Here is a 21772-nt window from a genome sequence, read left to right on the forward strand (position 1 = left end):
GTTAACTGATCCGTCCAGCTCAGCTGTGTAAAGCTGTCTCGATGCTGCTTTATTGGTCTGGTAATCCAATCAGTTTACATCTCATCAGTCTTATTTGTGTTGAGATATATATGAATAGAAATAGACATGGTGATTTCTCCATCTTAAAACAAAGGAGACAGAAAGAGAAGGGCAATGATGAGGAATATCTGGGGCTGTCGAGACTCTGTGCAAGCCTGAGAGCCTGAGTTGGATCCCCAGAACCCACATAAAAGTGGAAGGAGAGAACCGACTCCACAGCTCCTTCTGAGCTCCCCACATTCGCTATGGCACACGCATCATTACCCAACACGCACAAGACACAACAACTTGAAATGTTTTAAATTACTTTTTTAAAAGAAAAGAATAGCCGTAAAGAGAATGAAGCAACCAGAAAAGAAGGCAAAATGATAGGAAAGAGGAAATGAAGGACACCCTGGAGACTCCTGCAAATGAAAAGAAAAAGTTTGTCCAAATACAAAGGAACCTTTCAAAACTGTGCATAGAAGACTGACTTACTGTGTTCAAGGCTTTCTTTCTGCCATGAGTAACAAACCCAACTGTGGCTTAACTGAACTTTACTACTACTGCTCCAAGAACAGTCCAAGCTCAGCAATGCCAAGCTGGTGACCAGTTGCCCCGGGTCAGTGGGGTCTAAGGCTCTCTGCCTTGTGTGTCCTGTGCTAATTCAGTTATGATTGACCCCATGAAGGCTGCCCTACTGAAGGCTCCTGTCTATGTTCTTGCCCCTCCCCCAACCCCCATAAAAGAAAGAAGCGGGGAGGAAGAGAGGGAGAGATATCAAGGAAAAAGGAGCCATGTCTGTGTCGAAAAAGCAAAGCAGAGCTTCCCTGGCAGCTCCCCGTGGAATCTGTCTGTGCTTCATTGCTCAAAACCGGGTCACTTCTTCATCCTTTGCTTCAGGAGAGGCAGAGAAGAAAGAGCAAACAGATACTGGGTGAGCGGGCACCAGGGTCCCCCGCTGCACTGTTCTCGTCCTGTTACATTTACCTCCAGTGCCCCATTTGGGGCACTCAGTGCTTTCGTTTCAGCAGACACAACAGAAAATGTGCTTGGGTACCAAGAGCAGAACACATCTGGCCAGTGGTGTCTGCTGTTCCCCAGCACACTGTGTCACTGGAGAAACCATTCATGAGTGCTTCCCTGACCCCAGAGACCTGAGAAGCCATCTCCCCCCCTCCTCTCCACTCTGCACCGCTCCCAGCCATCACCGCGGCAGAGCAACCTCGGACCCACACAGCATGCGGTATCTTTCTTTTAAAAGGAGTTACAGATAGCAGCACAGTTCATCTGCTCTTCTGGTCCTCTACCTTCTGAAGCTGTGTACATGCCTCTCTTAGTAACAATTTTGGCTATGCATCCCTTGGATGTATGTTTCTGTGTGTGTATGTGACTATACATATGCATGTGTAAACATATGTTTGGGTATGTTCACTTTTTTTTTTAAGATTTAGTGTGTATACAGTGTTCTGCCTGCATGACAGAAGAGGAGGGCACCAGATCTCATTACAGATGGTTGTGAGCCACCATGGGGTTGCTGGGAGTTGAACTCAGGACCTCCGAAAGAGCAGCCAGTGCTCTTAACCTCTGAACCATCTCTCTAGCCAATGCTGACATTGTTTGTGTACTAAAACAAAGAAAATATGATACAAAAAATTAAAGGTATAAAAAGGGAATTAGGAGGAGTTTTCCTCACTAGATTGCCTTGTGCCTCCTGTTTTGTAGAGCATTGGTATATAGCTAGGAACTTAAGGAGTCGGTTTTCTGTCTCATTAGTTTATAAATCATATATACAGTTCATACACTGTGTGGTATGTACACCCACCTCTTTAGGGACATACCTCCCTTAATGAGTTAGCCATCCCTTCCCTTGGGCTGGGTGTCCTCCTCCAAGCATGGTTCCTCTGTGTTCCCAGGCTAACCTTTCATCTAGTGCTTACACTCATCAGTAAGACCTTGCTCTAGCCAGGTGGTGGTGACACACGCCTTTAATCTCAGCACTTGAGAGGCCGAGGCAGGCGGATCCCCAGGTTCGAGGCCAGCCTGGTCTACAGAGTGACTTCCAGGACAGCCAGAGCTACACAGAGAAACCCTGTCTCAAAAAACCAAAAAAGGGGAAAAAAGACCTTGCTGTAGCAGAGCCCCCCGGCCCTGCCTTCCACTGGCCCTTTGCGTTCTTAGAGCATCTTTCGTCTGTTGAGGAAGCTTCCTGCCTCTCCTCGCTTCTCCGGTCACTCTTAGTGTCCCTTGTACCCCTGCCCTGTTCCTCTCCCCTCGGATCCATCTTGCTGAGGCAGCATCAGTGTCTCTTTCAGTCCTCAGTTTAGGCTCCTGGCAGATCGGACACAGGCTTTCCTCGGAGTCATTCTTCCCATCTGTCACCACAGGTGCCTTCCCCTGTGGTCCGCAGGCTTGCACCAGGCCCTTCTCAAGGTGTCCTCCTTCTCCATGTCACCTTCTTTTCCTGCCCTTCCTAATTTGCATTTCTAATTATCTCCCGGACACCTCGGAGTATGAGATAATTAAAGCCAAGTTCTTTTGTGTAGAATCCAGATTCCTCTTTAATGTGCCGTCATTCACCCAGTTGTTTTCATGGTAAAGTTCAAAGACTCTGTCCGTCCATCACTCAGTCTGTCTCTTCTAATTCCAGAATACCCAGAATACCTCAGCCCCACGCTCAATGCTCCCCAACCCAGAGAAGCGCTGCGCTCTAGCAGAGTACCAATGGGCTCTGAGACAGGGGCGCTCGGGTGCAGGGCCTGGCACGGACGGCTCCGTGGCCCTTGGCTGTGCTGATTAAATTCGCTTCGGGTTTTGGGGATGTTGCTGGCACTCACACCCAGGGCCTCAGTCATGCCAGCAAGCACTCTGCCGCTCTGCTGGGCCACACCCCCAGCCTCTCTGGTGTTCTTACTAGCCGAGTTTGGATAACAGAAGCTGCCTCTTAGGATCGATCGTTGTTAGGATTTCTGAGTAAATGCTCAGAACCTCTGCCCCCTCAACCAGAGTTAAATGAGCTCCCCACCTATGTTCTCCCATCCTCACCAGTTTCTGAGTTCTAGATGGGATCAGTGCTGAAGGGCTCAATGGTTTGTCTTTCCTTTAAGAAACATTGACACTGGACTAAGGTGGTGTGGTTAAGAGTGCTTGCTTCGCCGGGCGTTGGTGGTGCACGCCTTTAATCCCAGCACTCGGGAGGCAGAGCCAGGCGGATCTCTGTGAGTTCGAGGCCAGCCTGGGCTACCAAGTGAGTTCCAGGAAAGGCGCAAAGCTACACAGAGAAACCAAAAAAAAAAAAAAAAAAAAAAAAAAGAGTGCTTGCTTCTTCCAGAGGACCAGAGTTCCATTCCTAGCACCTACATTAGGTGGCTCCCAGGGATCTGATGCTCTCTTCTGGCCTCCTGGGTACCCACATGCATACACAGACACACACAAATACAAAGTAGTCTTTCAAAATTAAACCTTGAAAGTGCTTTGTGTTGGTTCTGGGAATTAAGTAGTGGTATGTTTACTTGATTCTGTGTATCTGTGCAATTCAGACAGTGAAGAGGCAGGAGCTGGCCAGGATTCCCGGACAGCAGCCTTGAACTGGAGCTCTCTGTAGAAAACCTGCATGAGCAGGCATGCTGTCTATAAAGACCCTGTGCCGTCGGCCTCATCCGTGGGCTCCCCGTACTCGCCGTTACTAAAACACAGGAGTAGGCGCAAGGTTCTCCTTCCTTCACCCCTGCTAAACAAGCCTTGGGTTCTGTCTTCAGTACTGCATAAACCCAGCATGTGGCTGTAGCCAGCATCCTGGAGGTGGAAGCAGGAGGATCACAAGTTTAACTGTTTCTGTTAGACTGTGTAGTGTTTAAAAGTACGATTTTAAGTGTTTGGTCACCTTTGGATTTTTTTCCCCTTAGCACCAAGGATGATTGCTTCAACGTCAGCATCCAGCCTCCTGTTGGGGAACTGCTGTTACCTGTGGCCATGTCAGAGAAAGACTTTAAGAAGGAGCGAGGTGAGAGCTGACTACGTTTCGCTAGGAAGGTCTGCACTACACGGTATACATACGCTTGTGTTTCCAACAGGCTCGGGGTTTCCATGCATACCCAGCCAGCAACAGCACACTTGCCATTTGCTCTAACGCGTGCACTCATACTTTAAAAGTATGTGTGTGTGTGTGTGTGTGTGTGTGTGTGTGTGTGTGTGTGTGTGTGTGTGTGTGTGTGTGTGTGTTCCTGGCAGGACTGGAAATCGGTTACTGAGTCTTTGCAGTGATAGGCTGATCTTCAGCAGCCGCTCGATTCTGAGAGCTGTTCTGGAGCTCCATGCTATGCTCGCGTGCTTTAAATTCCAGCAACCGGAGACTCCCTGACGCTCTTCCTGCCGCTGTAAACCTGCTATCTGCATCTGCTCGTGCATTGTTATAAAGTTGTTCTCCATCTCCTCCTAACGTGCTTTCCAGATACACAGTGACCACTCTACCCTTCAGAGGAAAGCCCTAAGTATACTGTTGAAAGACTTCTGTTTTCATTTGACTGAATTCTGTTAAAGAAATGCTTTGACTCAGTCAGATCTGAAAGATTTTAAAATATACACCAAAGAAAATACTGTAGCAGACTGCAGGTATTAATATCGTACTTGCCCAGAGTCAAGCACACTTTCTAATGAAGGTGAGGGCCTGTTTGTGTATGGATACAGGGAAAACAGTGACTTTAGATGTTTGAGTACAGTGTTCACAAAGGTAGGGTTTCTATAAATGCTGTCACCGGCAATGTGTAAATGTTGATGGGAGCCTAAACTATTTTTCTCTCTGGAAGGTATAATCAAAGATCCTTTTATCTGGAGGTCGTTCAGTCATATCCCTCACTCTTCCAGGAAGACTGTACACACGGCACTCCCTAGCTGAGGAGAGGCCATGCTTCTTCCTGAGAAGGTCAGAGAGACCTGTTGTCAGAAACATCCCACCACGAAAACCTCAGACAAGCCTGTCAATAGAGCATCTTCTCCTCCCTTAGTCCTGGTTACGTGGGTTTTTAAAAAAGGGATAACTAAATCCAACTTTGTATTTGTCTTCTTAAAAGTTGAGTATTGCTGTAGAAGAAATTATCTCTGTGGCTTTCTTTTTCCAATGACAAATGAATTGATTCTCGTGTTTGCTATTCTGCCCTTTGCTGGCTAAAGCCTGCCTCCACTTTACATCTGCTCAGCAAGCCAAGGTGAGTGGCGCCCCAGGGAGGAAGGCGCCGATTGTAGGGGATGGTCTGCCTTGGGGTGCAGCTCGGGCCTGCACTGTAGATCACTGTATGCCCTTGCTCTCTCTCAGCTTTGGTTTAGAATACTTGCGAGTTCCATCAGATGTTTCGTGCTCGGCTGTGACTGAGGGATTTTTCTCTGACTAGCCATACAGAACCGCAAGTGCACGAGAGAGGTGCACACGGAGACTAGCCGCCGTCCTCTGTGGCTTGTTGCCAAAATTCCTTTTTCTTCTGCCATTTTACTCCTATGGTTGTTGATTATTTGTCTGAATAAATCTGGCAGCTGTTTGCTATGTTTAATAGAGCAGAAAGGCTACTCTGAATAAAGCTATTTGAAAATGTGTTTATATGAAGTATTTGTAAATCCTCACCGGTCTCTTGGTGTTTCTGTATCATTCTCTCTGTCTTCCTGAATTCATCCTTTGATGTGGGACTTGATGCTGGCAGATTCACCACAGGCTTTTTCAGTCCCGTCTTTTTAGTTACGGGTTTCAGCGGGTTTGCTAATAGAGGTCTCAATCCACAACTTTACACATGGGTTGGTGAAATGCCCAGGAAGGGAGCTGGGCTTTCACAGAAGACCCCGTAAGATGACTCCCACAGGGAAATCCTAAACCTAAATGAGAATCACTTGTTTATATTTTGTCAATGTGAAGTTCTAGAAGGTAAGATGTAAGTAAGTTGAAGAAACGTGTGTACATTTTATTATATGCTAGCTTTAAAACCTGTTTCTCCTTTGATAAATGCACTTATTATTATCTCATTTCACAGGACATATTTTAAGACTCAAAAACTGCATTAAATGTATTCATTAGGATTTAACTTAAAAATTATAAAGAAGAAACAGGAAGAATATGGTTCTACTTTATTCCAAAGATATACCAAGTAGTCTATAAAATATTAGAAGTGGTCTCAGCAGACATGCTACATTTACATCCCTTAAAACTAAAGCTTTGTTTCCGGTGTACCACCTGTCCCATCACGTTTTCTCAGGTGCTGAATATGTGGTCAGAACAACAGGAGTGTGGCCTAGTGCTCCATCAGATCGGGCTGTCCTGGATATCGAAAGTGTTATAGTATTCATATTATTGAGCCTTCGACTGGAGTGTGATTTATTAGTTAGGAGTTTGGAGCATTGCAGATAGTTAATGAGCTATGTGTGAGAGCCTTTCAATACTATGACGTATACTGAAAAAAATGAGTTTAGTTTCTTCAGACAGTTCTCATTTCAGAAGACTCAGGCCAGTGGTTTATTCCAGGGCGCCTGCTCTCCATCCTTCTCTTCCTGTCATTTAAATTGCAAATCTAAAATTTAGAAAAATCTTTTCAAATAAGATTTCATTGCGTTCCTTGGTTTTCATTTTAGCTATTAATTACATCCGATAAGCCTAAATTAAATCTTGTCTTGTACCTCGAACAAAATGCTGTTACGTTCCCATGAAGCCACAGCCCTTCCCTCTGATAACTTTAAAGTATTCCCTGAACCTTTACTTTTATACATGTATGGGCAAACATTTAATGATCACCATGGCATATTTTTCTTTCTTGTTAATTTGAGAATACCTGATATATTTTCATTAAGCAAAAATCTCTGGTTTAAGAAAGAAACCTGGAATGCTTGCTTTATTTTATTGTGATTTATGCATCCATCTTATGGGCTCCTAGCTCGCAAGATGCTAATTCCTTAAATGGTCAGACATTTGCTGTTTTCTGGCCCTTAGCTACCACAAGCAATCATATTTGATGCCCCTTAATTAGAGCCCCTTTCCCTCCAGCTTCCTTTCCACCTCAGCAATCGAGACAATACATTTGCTTACCACGCTGCTCTCCTAAGTGTTCTTTTGCATGTAAATTAATCTTGATTCAGTTTACACTGTCATGCTGAGTGGTACAAATTGCCTATAACAATAAAACAGCATGAGTTAAAAATAAAGGGGGGTGGGAAGGCAGATTGAATGTGTGCCTTACTCGATAGGATGTTACTTTGCTTTATGCCAATACATTAGCTGACGATAATGAATCTTGTGTTCTGAAAAGCATGGTTTAGTTGATTTTTTTAATTTTACTTCAATGGAGCAGTACCTTGTCTTTTATAGAACAAGTTAGACAAACCATTAATGACAAGAGTGTTAAGGTTAAATATGAAGCAATGCATTCGCTTCTCTGAGTGCTATCCATCTTTCCATTTACAGGAGCTCGACAAAAGTACTGGCTCCGTGCAGCATTTCCTTTAATTACATGCTGCGGGAAGCAGGCTTTTAACATAAACATGGTTGCATTCATTTATTCAGCGCTTGCTCTCCAATAGAGCTTAATGGAGACGGTTTAAACCCTAAATGAGTACACACATCTCGGCAGTCTTCTGTCAGCCCCGCGCTCCACTTAAAAGCACAGTTTGGCCGCTTGTGTAGTTGTTAAAGCTTCTGCCTAATGTCGAAGTTAAACGGCCTAAGACAGAACGTAGTGTTCTGGGAGTGGTTAGTAAGCGCGCTCCTTGTTGGATGTAGATGGCTCTGGTTTTATCTGATGGACGGGAGTGGGGTCTCGGGCAGTGTTATTAGCCTTTAGTGTCTTTCTTTCTCCTGTTGATCAGAGGGACTTTTAAAGTGTTCAGATTTCCTCTGCAATAAATAACTAAAGTGCATACATAGGCTTGGAGGTCAAATAAGAAGGACTGTAAGTTTTTTGAAAACATAAAATCAGAATTCACCATTTTCATAAATTGTGCACAGTACTGTGCACATGATCAGATGTCTCCAAAAGTTGTTGTGTTTGATAGACATCATTAGTGTTCATGACTTACGTCACAGACGCAAATAGATGGCATTTCCTGTAATCATTTCGGTTTTTTAGCCCAGGTGCCAAATTGCAGTGTTTTCCCAAGAGTTTGGTATATCACTGAGTTTCTTGCCTGAGCGTATCCACATGAAGCTCTGACATTAGTGGCGTGTCTTCTGTCGATTGTCGGTTTGTCTGTAGTTTTCCTTCACTTAAGTTTCTTTTTCTAACACTGTTTAAAATGTCTAGGAGTTTAGAAGTGTGTGGTTTACGTTTTTCCTGTTGTCAGACTTCTCTGTTCAGAATCTCCCGTGTGTGTCTTGGCTCTAGTTCGGTTGGTCAGACAGATGGCTTTATTGTTGCAGGTAGCTTAGGGCTCCCGTGTCCTAGAACCGACTTCAGTCCCTGCAGCCGTCACCGAGTGTCACCCGGAAGCCACTCGTCAGGTCCTGCTGCTGGGGCAGGATTACTGCGTAGGTTGTCAGTCGGCGCGTGGCGGTAGCCTGGGAAGGAGCAGAGTAAATAGTAATGCTATCAAGAAGTCAGAACCCGCCCAAGTGAGGTCGAGGCAGTTTACATGACCCACATCACATTTTCAAAGGGACTGAAGTTGAAAACTTACTTAAAATTCTTAGGTTTTATCCTGTACTAGTTAAAATCAGATGTATGAAGAATGCTCTGTTTGTTTATTTTTACAGCATCTTACTTTTCCCACAATGAAGACTTTTTTTGTCTTAGAAACACTGGTATCATTTTGATTTTATGCAATTACTTTATATATTAAATTCTAGTGTCCCTTTCATTGGGAAAAGTTTTAAAATTTGACTGTGAGCTTAATGCTCCCATCCCTTTCACAACAAGACCCGTTGAACGGACCCTTTCTTTGCTGCTCCAGGAACGCTCACTGGAATGAATGAGACCTCCGTCACAGTCATCGCTGCACCCCAGAACTTCACCCCCTCCATGATCCTCCAGAAGGTCGTGAACGTTGCCAACCTCGGCGCGGTGCCTTCAGGCCAGGATAACGTGCACAGGTGGGCTCACTATCCTGTGGTGTGGGATGGTGTGCACAGTGAGCTCACTATCCTGTGGTGTGGGATGGTGTGCACAGTGAGCTCACTATCCTGTGGTGTGGGATGGTGTGCACAGTGAGCTCACTATCCTGTGGTGTGGGATGGTGTGCACAGTGAGCTCACTATCCTGTGGTGTGGGGAAAACGTCTGTGTTCAGAAGCATAATCTCTAACCCACTGTTTCTTTGTCCGTAAATAACCATATGCCTGATGGTCCGCTCGATTGATGGGTTTGAGTCAAAGCCTTGTCCCCATTTTATAGCATCCTTCTGATCCTGGCCTGGCTGCTTCTGAAGGATGCTCAGACAATATCCACATTTTATAATAACTTGGTGGCTTCTTGAGATGCCTTTTATAATGCTGTTAAGAATTTACCTTATTTTTCTGGATTTGAGTTTCTAGGAAACTCGAACAGTCGAGTGGGGCACATCCTCCCCGACAGGCACTCCCTTAAGGCTGCTTCTGGTTTCTGAGGAGCTGCTGGACAACCAGCAGGCCAAACATACAGCTTCTGTGCGCAGACCGAGTACCTCCTCCCCGCCAGGCACCTGAATAAGCACAGCTCCAGGTCCTGTGTCCTGAGAGGCAGCAGCAAGTGTGGTTCCTGTTTGCACTCTGTGTCCTGGTGGTGCCTGTGGTGGCCTCAAGTGAAAGGGTGGATAAGAAGAATTACCCCTTATCCACATGGGTATTCAAGAGGCCTTTGTGAGCTCAAGGGAGTCATCACAAGCTGTGTGATGGCATACCTTTGCCACACAGATACCTGCACACGGTGTTTGGTGTCTTCTTTCTCATACAATCCTCAGTTACAGAAGTAAATTTAGACTCAAAAGGGAGCCATTTGGGCCTGTTTTGGACTTTTTGATTTTTGTTTTTTTCTTCTGTGTCAGCTCAGAAGCAGAAGAGGCTCTGAGCTGTGGTTTGGGTGTTAGACCTGCCGCGCCTGGCCTTGAGATCTGTGGCGGGTTATTCGTTCTCCACCTGTATAAAAGTGGGTAGAAAGCTGCGGGGGGGGGGGGGGGGGGGGCGGGGGGACGGGGACCTGAAATCCTGGGACGGCACAGGACAGTAGCCTGCCCTCTGCCGAGCTGAGCGGCCATTGTTCACAGCCCCTGGTTGCTCTGTGCTCGTGGGGCAGCATCAAGTTGTGTGTGCTACTCAAAAGCAGGTGTGCTGTGTTCTTATTGTTTGTTCAAAGCAAGAGAAGTGGGTGGGACTTGGGGTGAATCAGTTGGGAATGCTGAGGTTTACATTTCTTAATTTATAAGAAGCCCTGTCGTCTCATGGAGGTGGTGATTAAAGTATGCAAAAGGTTATCACACTGGCCCCATGGTGCAGACTCGGCCGTCTGTCCGGTGATGTTGCTCACCAGGAGAGAAGATAAAGCTTTTTCAGGAAAAGGAGAGCGTTCTGGTTCTGAGTTGTCCTGTGTGACGTGTCTTTCCCTCCTGCACTGGAGACTGCACCCTTGTACGTGGCAGGCAAAAACTCTCCACTGCCGAGCTGGCCCAGCCTCTGGCTACTTTTGCCTTCCTATGGTTTTTCTCTAATGTTTACGACTTCCCGAAACAATGAAAATGTAGTGGGCTTTAACTTCCGGCTTATTGCGCCTGCCCTGTTCCCTCGCTCTAGAACTGCAGCACTCTGCGGGCCTCATGGTCTCCTGTGGCGCACAGAAGACGGCGAGTTTCTCACGGCCAACTTGTGCTTCGGTTCTTGTGTGCAGATTGTTGGGTTGTGGGTCTTTAGAAAACAAAAGTCAGTCTTGCAGATTTTTATTTCTGAGATGAAAAGAAGTAAAGTTACCTTTTATATTAAGCTAAATAATATGAAAGCAGTCTCCCTACTGGAAGATGGTCTAGGAAAGACACTTAGCATAGTTTTGTTTTTTATTCTCCTGACAGAAATAGAGACAGTTTATTACAGAAGAGAAAGGCATGGCCAGGAATGGGGTGGACTGGAGAGCAGGACTGGTCTGAGATTCAAAAGCCAGTTTTATAATCCTGATTAACACATAATTTTCCTGAAACTTGTTCTGGAGGTTTGCAACCTCTTGCCTGGTCAAATGACTTTAATTAAAAATCACAGTCAGTGCTAAATTATTGCTGCTAATGCAAAGGAGACAGATAACTCAGAACCACTTACTTTATCATGGAGATGGCACTCAGCCTTAATGTGCTCGGTCCTCATGTACAGGATCTCATGGTGCTTTTCTGTTTAGTTCCATCATTAATGGCCTGGGTGTGGGCTCTGCAGCCTGGGGAGGAGGGTCGATGGGAATAAAAGGTCTATGTAAACTTAATAGATTGTGCTGTCCTAACTTGCCTCTAAGGTCTACTACACCTGAAAATATTTCATGTGTTAAAAAAATATGGCTATATAATGCCATAAATGTTTTTATTTTTTTAAGGCTTCCAGGCCATAAGCACTTCATTATTGTATTTTTCTCAATCAAGTTGATTCAAGTTATTTTTCTGATTATCTAACACTCTGCCATCTTTTGAGTTAATTGTTTATAAAATCTATATCAATGCTTTTCTTAATTTCATTTAAATAAAATAACTTTTGCTTTTGCTGATTACAGTTTAATAACAGGAATTGACAGTTTAGTATTTTTTGAGTCGTTGTATTTTGTTAAGACTGTAGCATCTGATGATATGTTACCCCAGGGGATGTTGTTTTTATCTCTAAGCCTAGATAGCATCTGTTGACGATAATGTTGAAATCCTGTAAGGTTTTTAATGACTCCTGTACTTTTCTCCAAGAGCTCTTTTGAGTTTCTGAAAGACAAGGACCAACCATACTCTAATATTTGTAAACAATAATTGGCTTTAGATTAATTTTTAAATACCAAACATGGAAAGCATTTGACTATTCCTATTTAAGATGCTAAAATTTGTTACATAACAAACTGGCATATGTTCTCCTTAATTTTCAAGATCATTTCTTTCTTGCAGGACTTTTAACAGTGCCATTGTATTCTTCCTAATGAGTCAATAATTAAATTCCCATTGCCTTAATTGAAATAGTCTATTACTGCAGCTCCCCAGACTTGAAATTCTTTTGTGTTAAACACCAATTTTAAAAATACATGGGTTCCTAAGAAAAGTAAACCGTGATGAATTTGCCTAAGTGTGGGACAGTGTGAAGTGGGAGCTTTCACTGGACAAGTAATAGAACAATGGTGCTTGTCGTTTCAACAGTAATGGCCTCACTAAGGAAAAGGTACCTGGCCCTGTAATGTAGCCTTGTAGTCTCAGTTACTCATGGGCTGAGTTGTCCTGGACAACCTAGTATGAGACTAAATAGAGAGGAAAATGTGGGCTAGGGATGCAGCTGAGTGGTTGAACACATTCATGCTGCACTAGGCTAGTCACAGGGAGGGAAGGGTCAAGTGTAAGTTGTATGGAATTCACTTCAAAGGCTTTGAACATTTCCTCCATAGTTAATACTTTGGAAGATCAACTGAGAAAGCATACTTACCTTTAGTTTACTAAGCAGCTAGTGGCATCAGAAAGGTGGTGTACTACTGCCTGTCTGCCTCCTCTGTCTTCCTGTTGGTTTTTCTTACTGCTCTTAGAAGGTGCAGTGAGAAGAACCTTATCAGCCATCTTAGTGAGTTACCAGCCATTGTGTCGGTCTGCTGTTCCCCAGGTCACAGTTACGCTTAGGAACGAGCAGCCTGGGAATCACCCAAAAGCATTTACTAAAAATGTAGTGGAATAGCTTTATCTCTTCTTGTGGAATGTGTGTGGTACGCTGTGCATTGTGGGAGTCTTCAGTCAGAACTATGAGTAACACATGACAAGAGCCTGTGAAGGCAGGATGGCCAGCATTCATAGCATAGGGATGATTCCACAAAGTCAGGAGTTCATGTGTTCTAAGAGAGGCTGCTAAGGACTAGCTGTAGGAATCTCAGGCTCATCAAGGGCCAGAAAAGATGTCTGAGAAAAATCCAGTGTTTCTGAGGAAGGCTCCTGTCACCAATATAGTTAGAAACCGAGGGGCCATTGCTCAGTTGTACTGGTACAGTGCAGGTAAGTAATGCCATACCAAAACTCAAAAACTAAACGTCCATTCATAATCCCCAAATCTCTGAAGATATTCTTTGGAAAGAATTAGGTGGGAGACTTTGTGCTGGTTATCCACCTGGAACAACTATCACTCAGCTCAGTACTTCAGGGACCAGTCCTGGGATGTGCATGTATGCCCAGAGTCCACAGTGTGGATTGCCTAACTAGGGAGAGCCACATAGCATGGGTAAAACTACTTTCCTCTGTTTATATATTTTCATTTCAAAAACAGTCAGTGAGGGAACCTTGGGTGCATACTGAATCTCGGGCCTCACACATGCCTGCTCTCTGCCACTGAAGTTGCTTCCAGCCCCAGGTGAGATGTTCTGTAGGTTCTTTTGTGAGTTGGCTGCAGCTGTGCCTGGAGAGTTCTCAGGTCACTAAGAAAGGGTGTGTTTCACCAGTCCCACACTCCACCATGTTCAGAATTGCAACATTTGCATCGGTATTATATCGTATGCCTTCTTGTCATCCCATGAATCACAGTTTACCCAGTTGGCCGTGTACTGGGAAGTGTGATGTTTGGTGCACACGGACTCTGGGAACCTGCATGCTTCTCTTCCTCCCCCACAGATGTTAATTACGATTCATTCTCCTTCTGTCTACCCTTTCCTAATGTGAGATTTGTTGACGTATGCACCTTGTGGATGTAAAGACCTTAGTAGGGGAAATGTTTTGCTATTGTTTTCTAGTCACTAATTACTAAGAAAGTCTGCAGTTCAAATTGAATAGTATATCCATGATGGTCTTGGTCACCGATTTATCAGTATATAGTAGTGTAAGTACAGGTACAAGTGACTAATTTCATCCCAGTAAGTCCCATTACCACATAACTGTTTACATGGTATTTATAGGGATATACTTTTATATATCTTTTTCTATCCCATAAGATCTGTCATGAGTCTCTTGAATGGACATTCGCTTCTTGGTGAGGGGCCTAATAATTGTCTTTCTCCCATCTTTATGTTGATTAAACTTGTGATAGTGTAGTGAGTTTGTAGGGATTTGTTCTGTTTGTTTGGTTTCAGTTTTTTTTTTTTGGTTTGGTACAGTATGGTGTATTTTGTTTGTTTTAAGATAAAGCCTTGCCTATAGCCTGGGCTGTCCTGGAACTTGCTTTAGCCTCCCTGGTGCTCAGATTATAGGTGTGGGCCACCACATCTGGCTCCAGGATACTGTTTTTGTTTATTGATCGTTCTCTTTTCTCGTAGACTCTCTCGGAGATTTAAATTCCACATGATTTTTGAGGGTTGTAGTGAAAGCAGTTTTTGCTTAGCCTGTGGTAAGCTGCCTCGGTGCTCCAAGAGTACTGCCAGTCCCTGCTTAATCTGTCCTGAAACAAACAAAGGGTTATCTAAACACCTGTTGATGTAATGGTATCCGACTGGGTCTTTTCTCCAGTATGACACCTTTTGAGTGGAGCAGAACCCAGAGTTAGGGCCCTGGTAAGTGAGCCACGCTCTCTCCGCCGCCCGGTGACTGTCCACTAGAGGGCAGAACTGCTTTTGGATCTGCCGGGCCCTCCTGGCTCAGCAGCAGCATCTCATTTGAAAACAAACGCAGACCACAGTGAATTTTACACAGAAAGCCGGTCTAAATGTTTCACACCTAACCAAACTGCACAGCCGAGTCCTCCTCTAAAACGTTCTGTACTTAACTTTTATTTCATTTCTCCATGAGTGAGGAAATAGCCTTCTAATGCAGAAGTTCACTAATGAGAATAAATAGATGTCTTCATGTAAAAAATAAATAAATAAAAGAAAGGTGTTCTTCTCTTGACAGTTTTGTCAGGGATCAAAGAAAGGGGGTGAGGATTGACCTTACCGTGTGGTTCCTTGTTAACACCGTCTAGTCCCACACCCCACCAAGCAGATGCTGTGGCAGGTTGGGGGCCTTGTGTTTTCTTTGGGAAGTGCACTTAAGTTTTAGCTTTTCTGTACAAAGAAAGAGAACACATCACTGAGCTGATGGGCTGGGGTGGTTTTTAGACCGTCTCTCATGATTAGAATAGGAATCCACGTTCTTAGGGAAGCCTATTCCCTTCCTCCGTTCATCTGTGTGCTAGACAGAAGCATGCCCAGTGCTCCAGGTCAGGTTGTAAGTGCGTGTCTCAAATAAATGCTCTCAGTTTTAATCTCTTGTAAATTTTTTCTTACTATTAATAGTATAGCGGTCTTAACTTTAAATGCAATTTTATAGTCAGCAAAATAGAATTCTTTGCCACATACAGAATCTCTATCTGTTTAAAATCTCAGTCTATTTAAACAGTATTAAGCCAAGGCAGTAAAGATGGACAATTTTGAATCCTTTGGAAAATAATATTCCAAATCTCCATGCTGTGGTATTGATGTTTAGGACCTCATTCAAGCCAGGCTCTCTTACATATAATGATTTTGCGACTTGATTACACATTTGTCAACTTTGGACTAATTATTTTTATACAGCTAGGGCAGGGCACTGCATCTTGTGATCGTCTCTCTTACTAATAGGATTCTGTCTGCTTCAGCGGGCAGTAATTGAAGGCTTCATGTACAGAGTCGGAAAAAAAGTTTTAGCCTGAGTGGTCCATTGTCACAGCTTCTGATAACCAGTAGAACAGAAAGCACAAGAAAATTGAACTCAGAATAGAAAAATCAGAAAGCAGGAAGGTTATCCAAGAGAAGAAAAAGCATGTCGGCAAGCTGTTGTTACGTACAGCCAGTCTGCTTCTGCATAAGGAGCTCGTCGGTGGGTGCTCGGAGTCGGAGGCAGCCTCTCAGAGACCTGCATTCATGTGCCGTTGCGTTTACTCCTAAGAACAATTGAGCTGTGGCTCGTCCTTTCTTTGAGGGGGGGGAAGAACATTTATGATCCATAGCCAGTTTCTCACAAATGTAAATGAATTGCAGACAATCTATCTATTCAGAATTGATTATTAGTGGCCAGTTTCATCATTGCAACAGTAGTTAGAAAATAACTTCTTAAAAGAGTGGAACATTTTTTTTTTTCTCTCATTTAGGGCGCAGCCTGAGCTTGTTTGGGCTTTTTATTGAATCTTAAGGGTTCAGAAAAGACTAAATGTCAATTGCTAGAGATAACAGACAAGACATTTAGTAAGATGTCAGACAGATACATCGCAACAGTTTCACCTTCCCAGCTGATTATAAACAGTGAGTGCTTAATATTAAGATGAAATGAAAAACATTTAGATGCTGTCCTTTTAATAACATGGAGTCGTCGTACACAGACAGTTCATCTCTGCGTGGCGTCACACTGGTCCTCCTGTGTGGGGTCCTGGTTTCCAGGGTGATTGGTCTCTTGGTGGTCCTTCCCTGTTATAGCTCTCTTCAAAAAGTTTTTATATTTTTCATTACTGGTGACTTTGAAAAGAATAGGTAGACAATACTTTAATTTTTTAAACTGTAAGCGTGAGGATTAAAAATATGACAGAATTAAGTCAGGATGCTTTGTCTCACAGAATACACAAAGTAAGGATATAATTTTGGAAGGAGGAAATCTTTCTTAAGGTTTCTGGCATAATGATAGGTTATACTACACATGCTAGGTGAATAGGAAAATCATCTGTTGACTGATAGAAAAAAAATTAAGTGTGTTTTTGCAACTATTGAGAAACTGTATGTGACCTGGATTCAGAGTGTTTTGGTTTGAATCCCTGCTCTGCCATGTACTGGCCCTGTGTCCCAGGTAAGTGCCTCCAGTTCTGTGGGCCTCAGCCTCCTCCTTATCCCCATCTCTGTCAGTCCCCTGCCTCATTGGGTCAGATGAATTTGTGTAAGTACTTCACACCCACCTCTGGTCACACGGTATAAACAGTAGCTACTTTACAGTGACCAGAACTTTACCTGCCTTCTGGGGACAAAAAGGAAAAAAAAAAAAAATGTCACAATAGGACCTTGTTTGAGGCCAAGTACTGGAGACCTGATGTCACCCACCAAATTTAACGTGTATTTACAACCAGGGTTTCTAGCTGTTGTTTACTAACTAGTATTCTTCCCATAACTGTAACTTAAGTATATGCCAAAACATGGCCTGTTAAGAATTTAAATGATAAACAGCGTTGGGGAGTGGGTTTGCCTCCATGGACCCCAAAACCCAGTTGTAACCATGCTTTGTTCCAGTGGAACCCGTTCTCTTTGAACTGAAAGGGGCGTGTCAGAACATCCCATCTCCGGCTCCCCCTTTAAAGCATCATTTTCAGCCTGTGTGCGGTGGGAACACACCCCTGCTGGAGAGGCAGCGCCTCACGGGTTTGGTTGCTAGGATGAGCTGTGCTCTGCCTCTGCATCTAAGCAAACACCTCCGTCTTCATGTTCCTGCTCTTTCAGGCACTGAGAAATTCATAACAGGATTTGAAAAACATACCCAAGATACCAGTTTTAATCTCTGTAAACATACTGACGCTTGTCTTTGCCTATTTGGTGCTATGGTGACATTAACTCTTTAGGTTTTTAATGGAAGAGAAATAAAATGTACCTTGGGGCTATACAGCCCTGAAATTCACATGGTGCTTTGTGCTCCTATTCAGGCATAATCTCCTCCTCTGAGGTCCCCAGGCACAAGTGTTAAGTAAATAAAGGGACTAAGAAGACTATTGTTTACATAATTATAACCCTGTCAGAAATAGAGACCTCCCTCTGTTGAAATATTTGGTGAATGAATAAAACTATGGCGACCAAATCTATGGGAGAAGTTGAGTAGATGAATGGAGCCATCGTGTCTTAGCAAACTACAGAAATATCTTTCTCCTGTGGAGCTATACAGCCTCTGAACTTTAGACAAGGGGCTGGGAAAATGACTCAGTAGTTAAGCATGCTCACTGATTTTCCAGAGGTCCTGAGTTCAATTCTTAGCAACCACATTGGGTGACTTACAACTGGCTATAACTTCATCGCCAGGGGACCCCACCCCTTCTTCTAGATTTGGTGGGCCTACACACACACACACACACACATGCACACGCACACGCATAGACCCACACTATCCCACCCCTTCTTCTAGATTTGGTGGGCCTACACACACACACACACACACACACACACACACACACACACACACACAGGCATAGACCCACACAGACACATAAAGATAATTTTTAAATTTAGACAAAGGAAACGCATGAGTAAGGAGCCATGGGAAGGGAGGGAGCGGCCGGTACTCACAAAGGGCAGTGAGGTGGCCCGGATGCCTAACCTCTGTGCAAACAGATATGGATGTAAAGCTTATAAGAAACCTCCTTAGAAACATGGCTGGGGTTACACTCCTAAACTGGCTCACTAACGTCGCTTCTCTGCAGGCTGCCTCTCAATCCCTGCAAGTTTCCAGCATGTTTAAAGAGAGGTGGAAATGATTAGAAAGGTTGGTGGCATGCTTCGCCAGTGAGCCATTAACTACATCATTTTACTGTGTGCTCTCAAAGTGTGGTTCATATTTTCAGCGAAGTCAGACAAGTCTATCTGTTTTTCTTTCGTTGAATTATTCTAATTGTTGAAAAACTAATTCTCATCATTCTATTTGGGCCAAACATGGCTTGTTAGAATCTTAAAAGGAAGAAGAATCTAATGTGTTAGATAAGATCTTGATGTCATTTTTAAAAACTCAAAAAAGAATTACTGTTCATTTAAAGAGAATCTGCTTCCTGCGTAAGTGGCTAATATTTTAATTAAGTCGGGAGTGAAGTTTTTCTGAGTGCCTCCTGATAAACTCCTTCTTTTATGTTGATGGTAATTAAACAGATCCCCGAGGACACTGCAGACTCTGTGCAGGGCCCGTGCTAATTGTCAGACATGAGACACTGACCAGTTGGTTTGCTCTTGAATAGTCCGCAGCATGCTGTCAGCGCGGCAGTTTTATTTTTAGGTATTGGGCGCTGTTGTGGGGCTAACTGGGTGCCATTGTGGCTGAAGATGTTGCGCAAATTGAGGCAGATGGCTCAGATTCAGACACGTGTCATCCAGAGAGGGGAAAGGGGATCGGCCCTGCAAAGTGGGGTCACAGCAGGTCACAGACCTGCTCCACACTTGTTAGTGTTTTCAAAAGCTCCTGTGCAGCAACTTTGTTTTTCTCCAGTCATCCCTGCAATCAGACCCCTCCCCCCAAAATGTGCAGAACATGGTCCGTGAGGAAGAGATGGGCGCATAGAGGGGCGTGCCAGCCTCCCTCCCAGCCCGGAGCCCACTGTGCATGCAGAATGAAGGAGCCGGATTGACAGAAGTTCATTGTGCCGCCGGCAGCGGCGGCTCTTCACTCATGGCAGTGTTAAAGGGCTAGGTTTCCTTTAATTCCGTGTAATTAGTAGGTTCTTCGTGTCTTGGAATTTAGTGATAGCACATTAGACCTCAATGTCCCTCTGTTGTATCCTAAAGCAAAAGTAGGATCTGATGTTCTGAATATTAAATGGGGGTATTGGGTAGCACCTGGCTGTCATGTGACTTTGTTTCATGCCACCATGAACAGTAGAGATTGAATTTGAATTTTTTTTACATGAGTGACTTCACTGAGATGAATTTTTTAATGTACATGAAATTATCTAACTTCTTGCATAATCATTTTCAGATATGAGGAATTAAAATTCCAAGCTCTTTGAGAAGGTACCTTTCCTTAACATGTTTTAAAAATAAAAATGTGTCAGCATATTTAAAATGGCATGGTAAATGTTAACTGTCAAGTTAGTGGGTGTTTCCTAAGTATATCATAAGGAGAATGCCCTCATGCATCTGCCATTCAAACCAGCAAGTGAAACAGACTTTGCTTTTTCTGTCTGTAAACTACACTGAAGCGGCCTGCGTGTGGTAAGCCTGGGCTGGGCGGTTCAGTGATTCTCCTAAAGGATGCTTGGCTTTAGGTGTAGGACAGGAGGGAACCTTCAATCAGTGATTTCAGTTAAGAAAAAGAGTTCCTTTAAACCTACTTGAACATATGCTGTCTCCTCTTTTTCCCTCTCAGGATAAAAGGTCTCGTACTTTTTCTTGCAGGTTTGCAGCTAAAACTGTGCACAGTGGGTCGTTGATGCTCGTCACGGTGGAGCTGAAGGAAGGTTCCACAGCCCAGCTCATCATCAACACCGAGAAGACCCTGATTGGCTCTGTTCTGCTGCGGGAGCTGAAGCCTGTCCTGTCCCAGGGGTAACCTGCTTACATCTGGACTTCAGGATCTGGCACACAACAGAAGTGCCTGGCGTCCATGCTGCCGCCTTTCATTTATAATAATAGCCCTTCCATCTGGAGCGGGGAGAGCGCACTCCTGACATTCTTGTCTCCTGCTTTAGAATGCTGCTGTGTATCTATCATGTATGCAATCCTCTCCCCTCCTCGCTTTGCTAACCAAAGAACATACATTCTACTGTCAGTCTGTCCGACTCCTGAGGCCAGGCAGTGTCCCCTCCCACCACCACTTTCCCGGGCCTCATCTTCCTTCTGGTTTCTGAAGATGATGGACGTCAGTCAGACACTGAAAGTGCCCTGGGAATCATCCCTCCTTCAGCAGTAAGCAAAAGCTAGTGAGGAGATCATCTCAATGGCCTCTCAGCTTGGTATATGAAAAGGAGATAGCATACTTTTTTAAATTAAATGCAAAAAAGTGGGCTCTGCAAAATTCCATTCTTTGAACTTCCACATGTTGTAATTGGTTATTGACGATTGTCATCATGAAGTTACTCCTGAATAATAAGATAAATAAACTAGCATTTGCCTCTCCTGACCCTCACTGGCTGAACTTCTTTATTCCCAAGTAAGTATTTCCGGCCACGCTGTGGAGACTCACTGGGCTCAGTCTATTAAAGACAAACTGCTCCCAACAAGGTAAAGTGTCTTGTCGGGTTTGCTCTTTTCTTTGCTTCTCTGAGATGGGTTTCACTGAGCAGCCTGCTCTGGCCTTAAACTTGAAATCCTCCTGCCTCTACTCCTGAACGCTGGGATGACAGGCATGCATCAGCACTTAGCTCTCTAAATAAATAAATAGATAAATTTTCTAATTGTGTTACAGAGTGGTTAATAAGTGCTTAGTAACAAAACAAGAGCTTTTGTGTGTAAAGTTAAACAGTTTTCATCTTAGACCCCTGATTACCATGTCTGCTACACCTGCTAAATAAATCCTGACTTTCATTTTTCCTTTAAAATTCTTGGTGCCCGCCAGGCGGTAGTGGCACATGCCTTTAATCCCAGCACTCAGGAGGCTGAGCTGGGGGATCTCTGTGAGTTAGAGGCCAGCCTGGTCTACAGAGCGAGATCCAGAACAGGCACCAAAACTACGCAGAGAAACCCTGTCTCGGACAAAAAGTCTTGGTGCTCAACTCCTGTCAAAACTAACTAGTACATGGTTGATGGTGTGCTATTAAGACTGGATGATCTAGATATATTAGCATCTTTCTATAGGTTGTTGATTTGCTAATGTAAGCAAGTAACCATCTTCATCAAATTTGTTCTGTATGGATCAGGAAACTTTTCCAATGCTTTTATATTTTGTCTTTGTTGCTGCTGCTGTTCAGACAATCCCTGGCTGGCCTGGAACTGACTGTGTAGAGCAGGCTGACCTCAGGCCTTCAGATCCTCCTGCTCCACCTCCCAAGCATT

At 44.0% G+C, this 21772-nt stretch overlaps 1 protein-coding gene across 2 annotated transcripts in view; it reads left to right on the plus strand.

Moving 5' to 3' along the window:
* The window catches only part of Ap3b1 (adaptor related protein complex 3 subunit beta 1), a 222839-nt gene extending 201939 nt beyond the window's left edge, over positions 1-20900 (plus strand). For both annotated transcript variants that reach the window (XM_006981765.4, XM_076552077.1), the window contains exons 25-27: positions 3945-4042; positions 8956-9094; positions 20177-20900. In XM_006981765.4, coding sequence (XP_006981827.1) covers positions 3945-4042; positions 8956-9094; positions 20177-20330 — 391 coding nt within the window. In that variant the 3' untranslated portion in view covers positions 20331-20900. The remainder of the gene's footprint in view (positions 1-3944; positions 4043-8955; positions 9095-20176) is intronic.
* Positions 20901-21772: the final 872 nt, after the last annotated feature.

This window comes from Peromyscus maniculatus, chromosome 15 (assembly GCF_049852395.1).
Source record: "Peromyscus maniculatus bairdii isolate BWxNUB_F1_BW_parent chromosome 15, HU_Pman_BW_mat_3.1, whole genome shotgun sequence".
NCBI classification, from domain to species: Eukaryota; Metazoa; Chordata; class Mammalia; order Rodentia; family Cricetidae; genus Peromyscus; species Peromyscus maniculatus.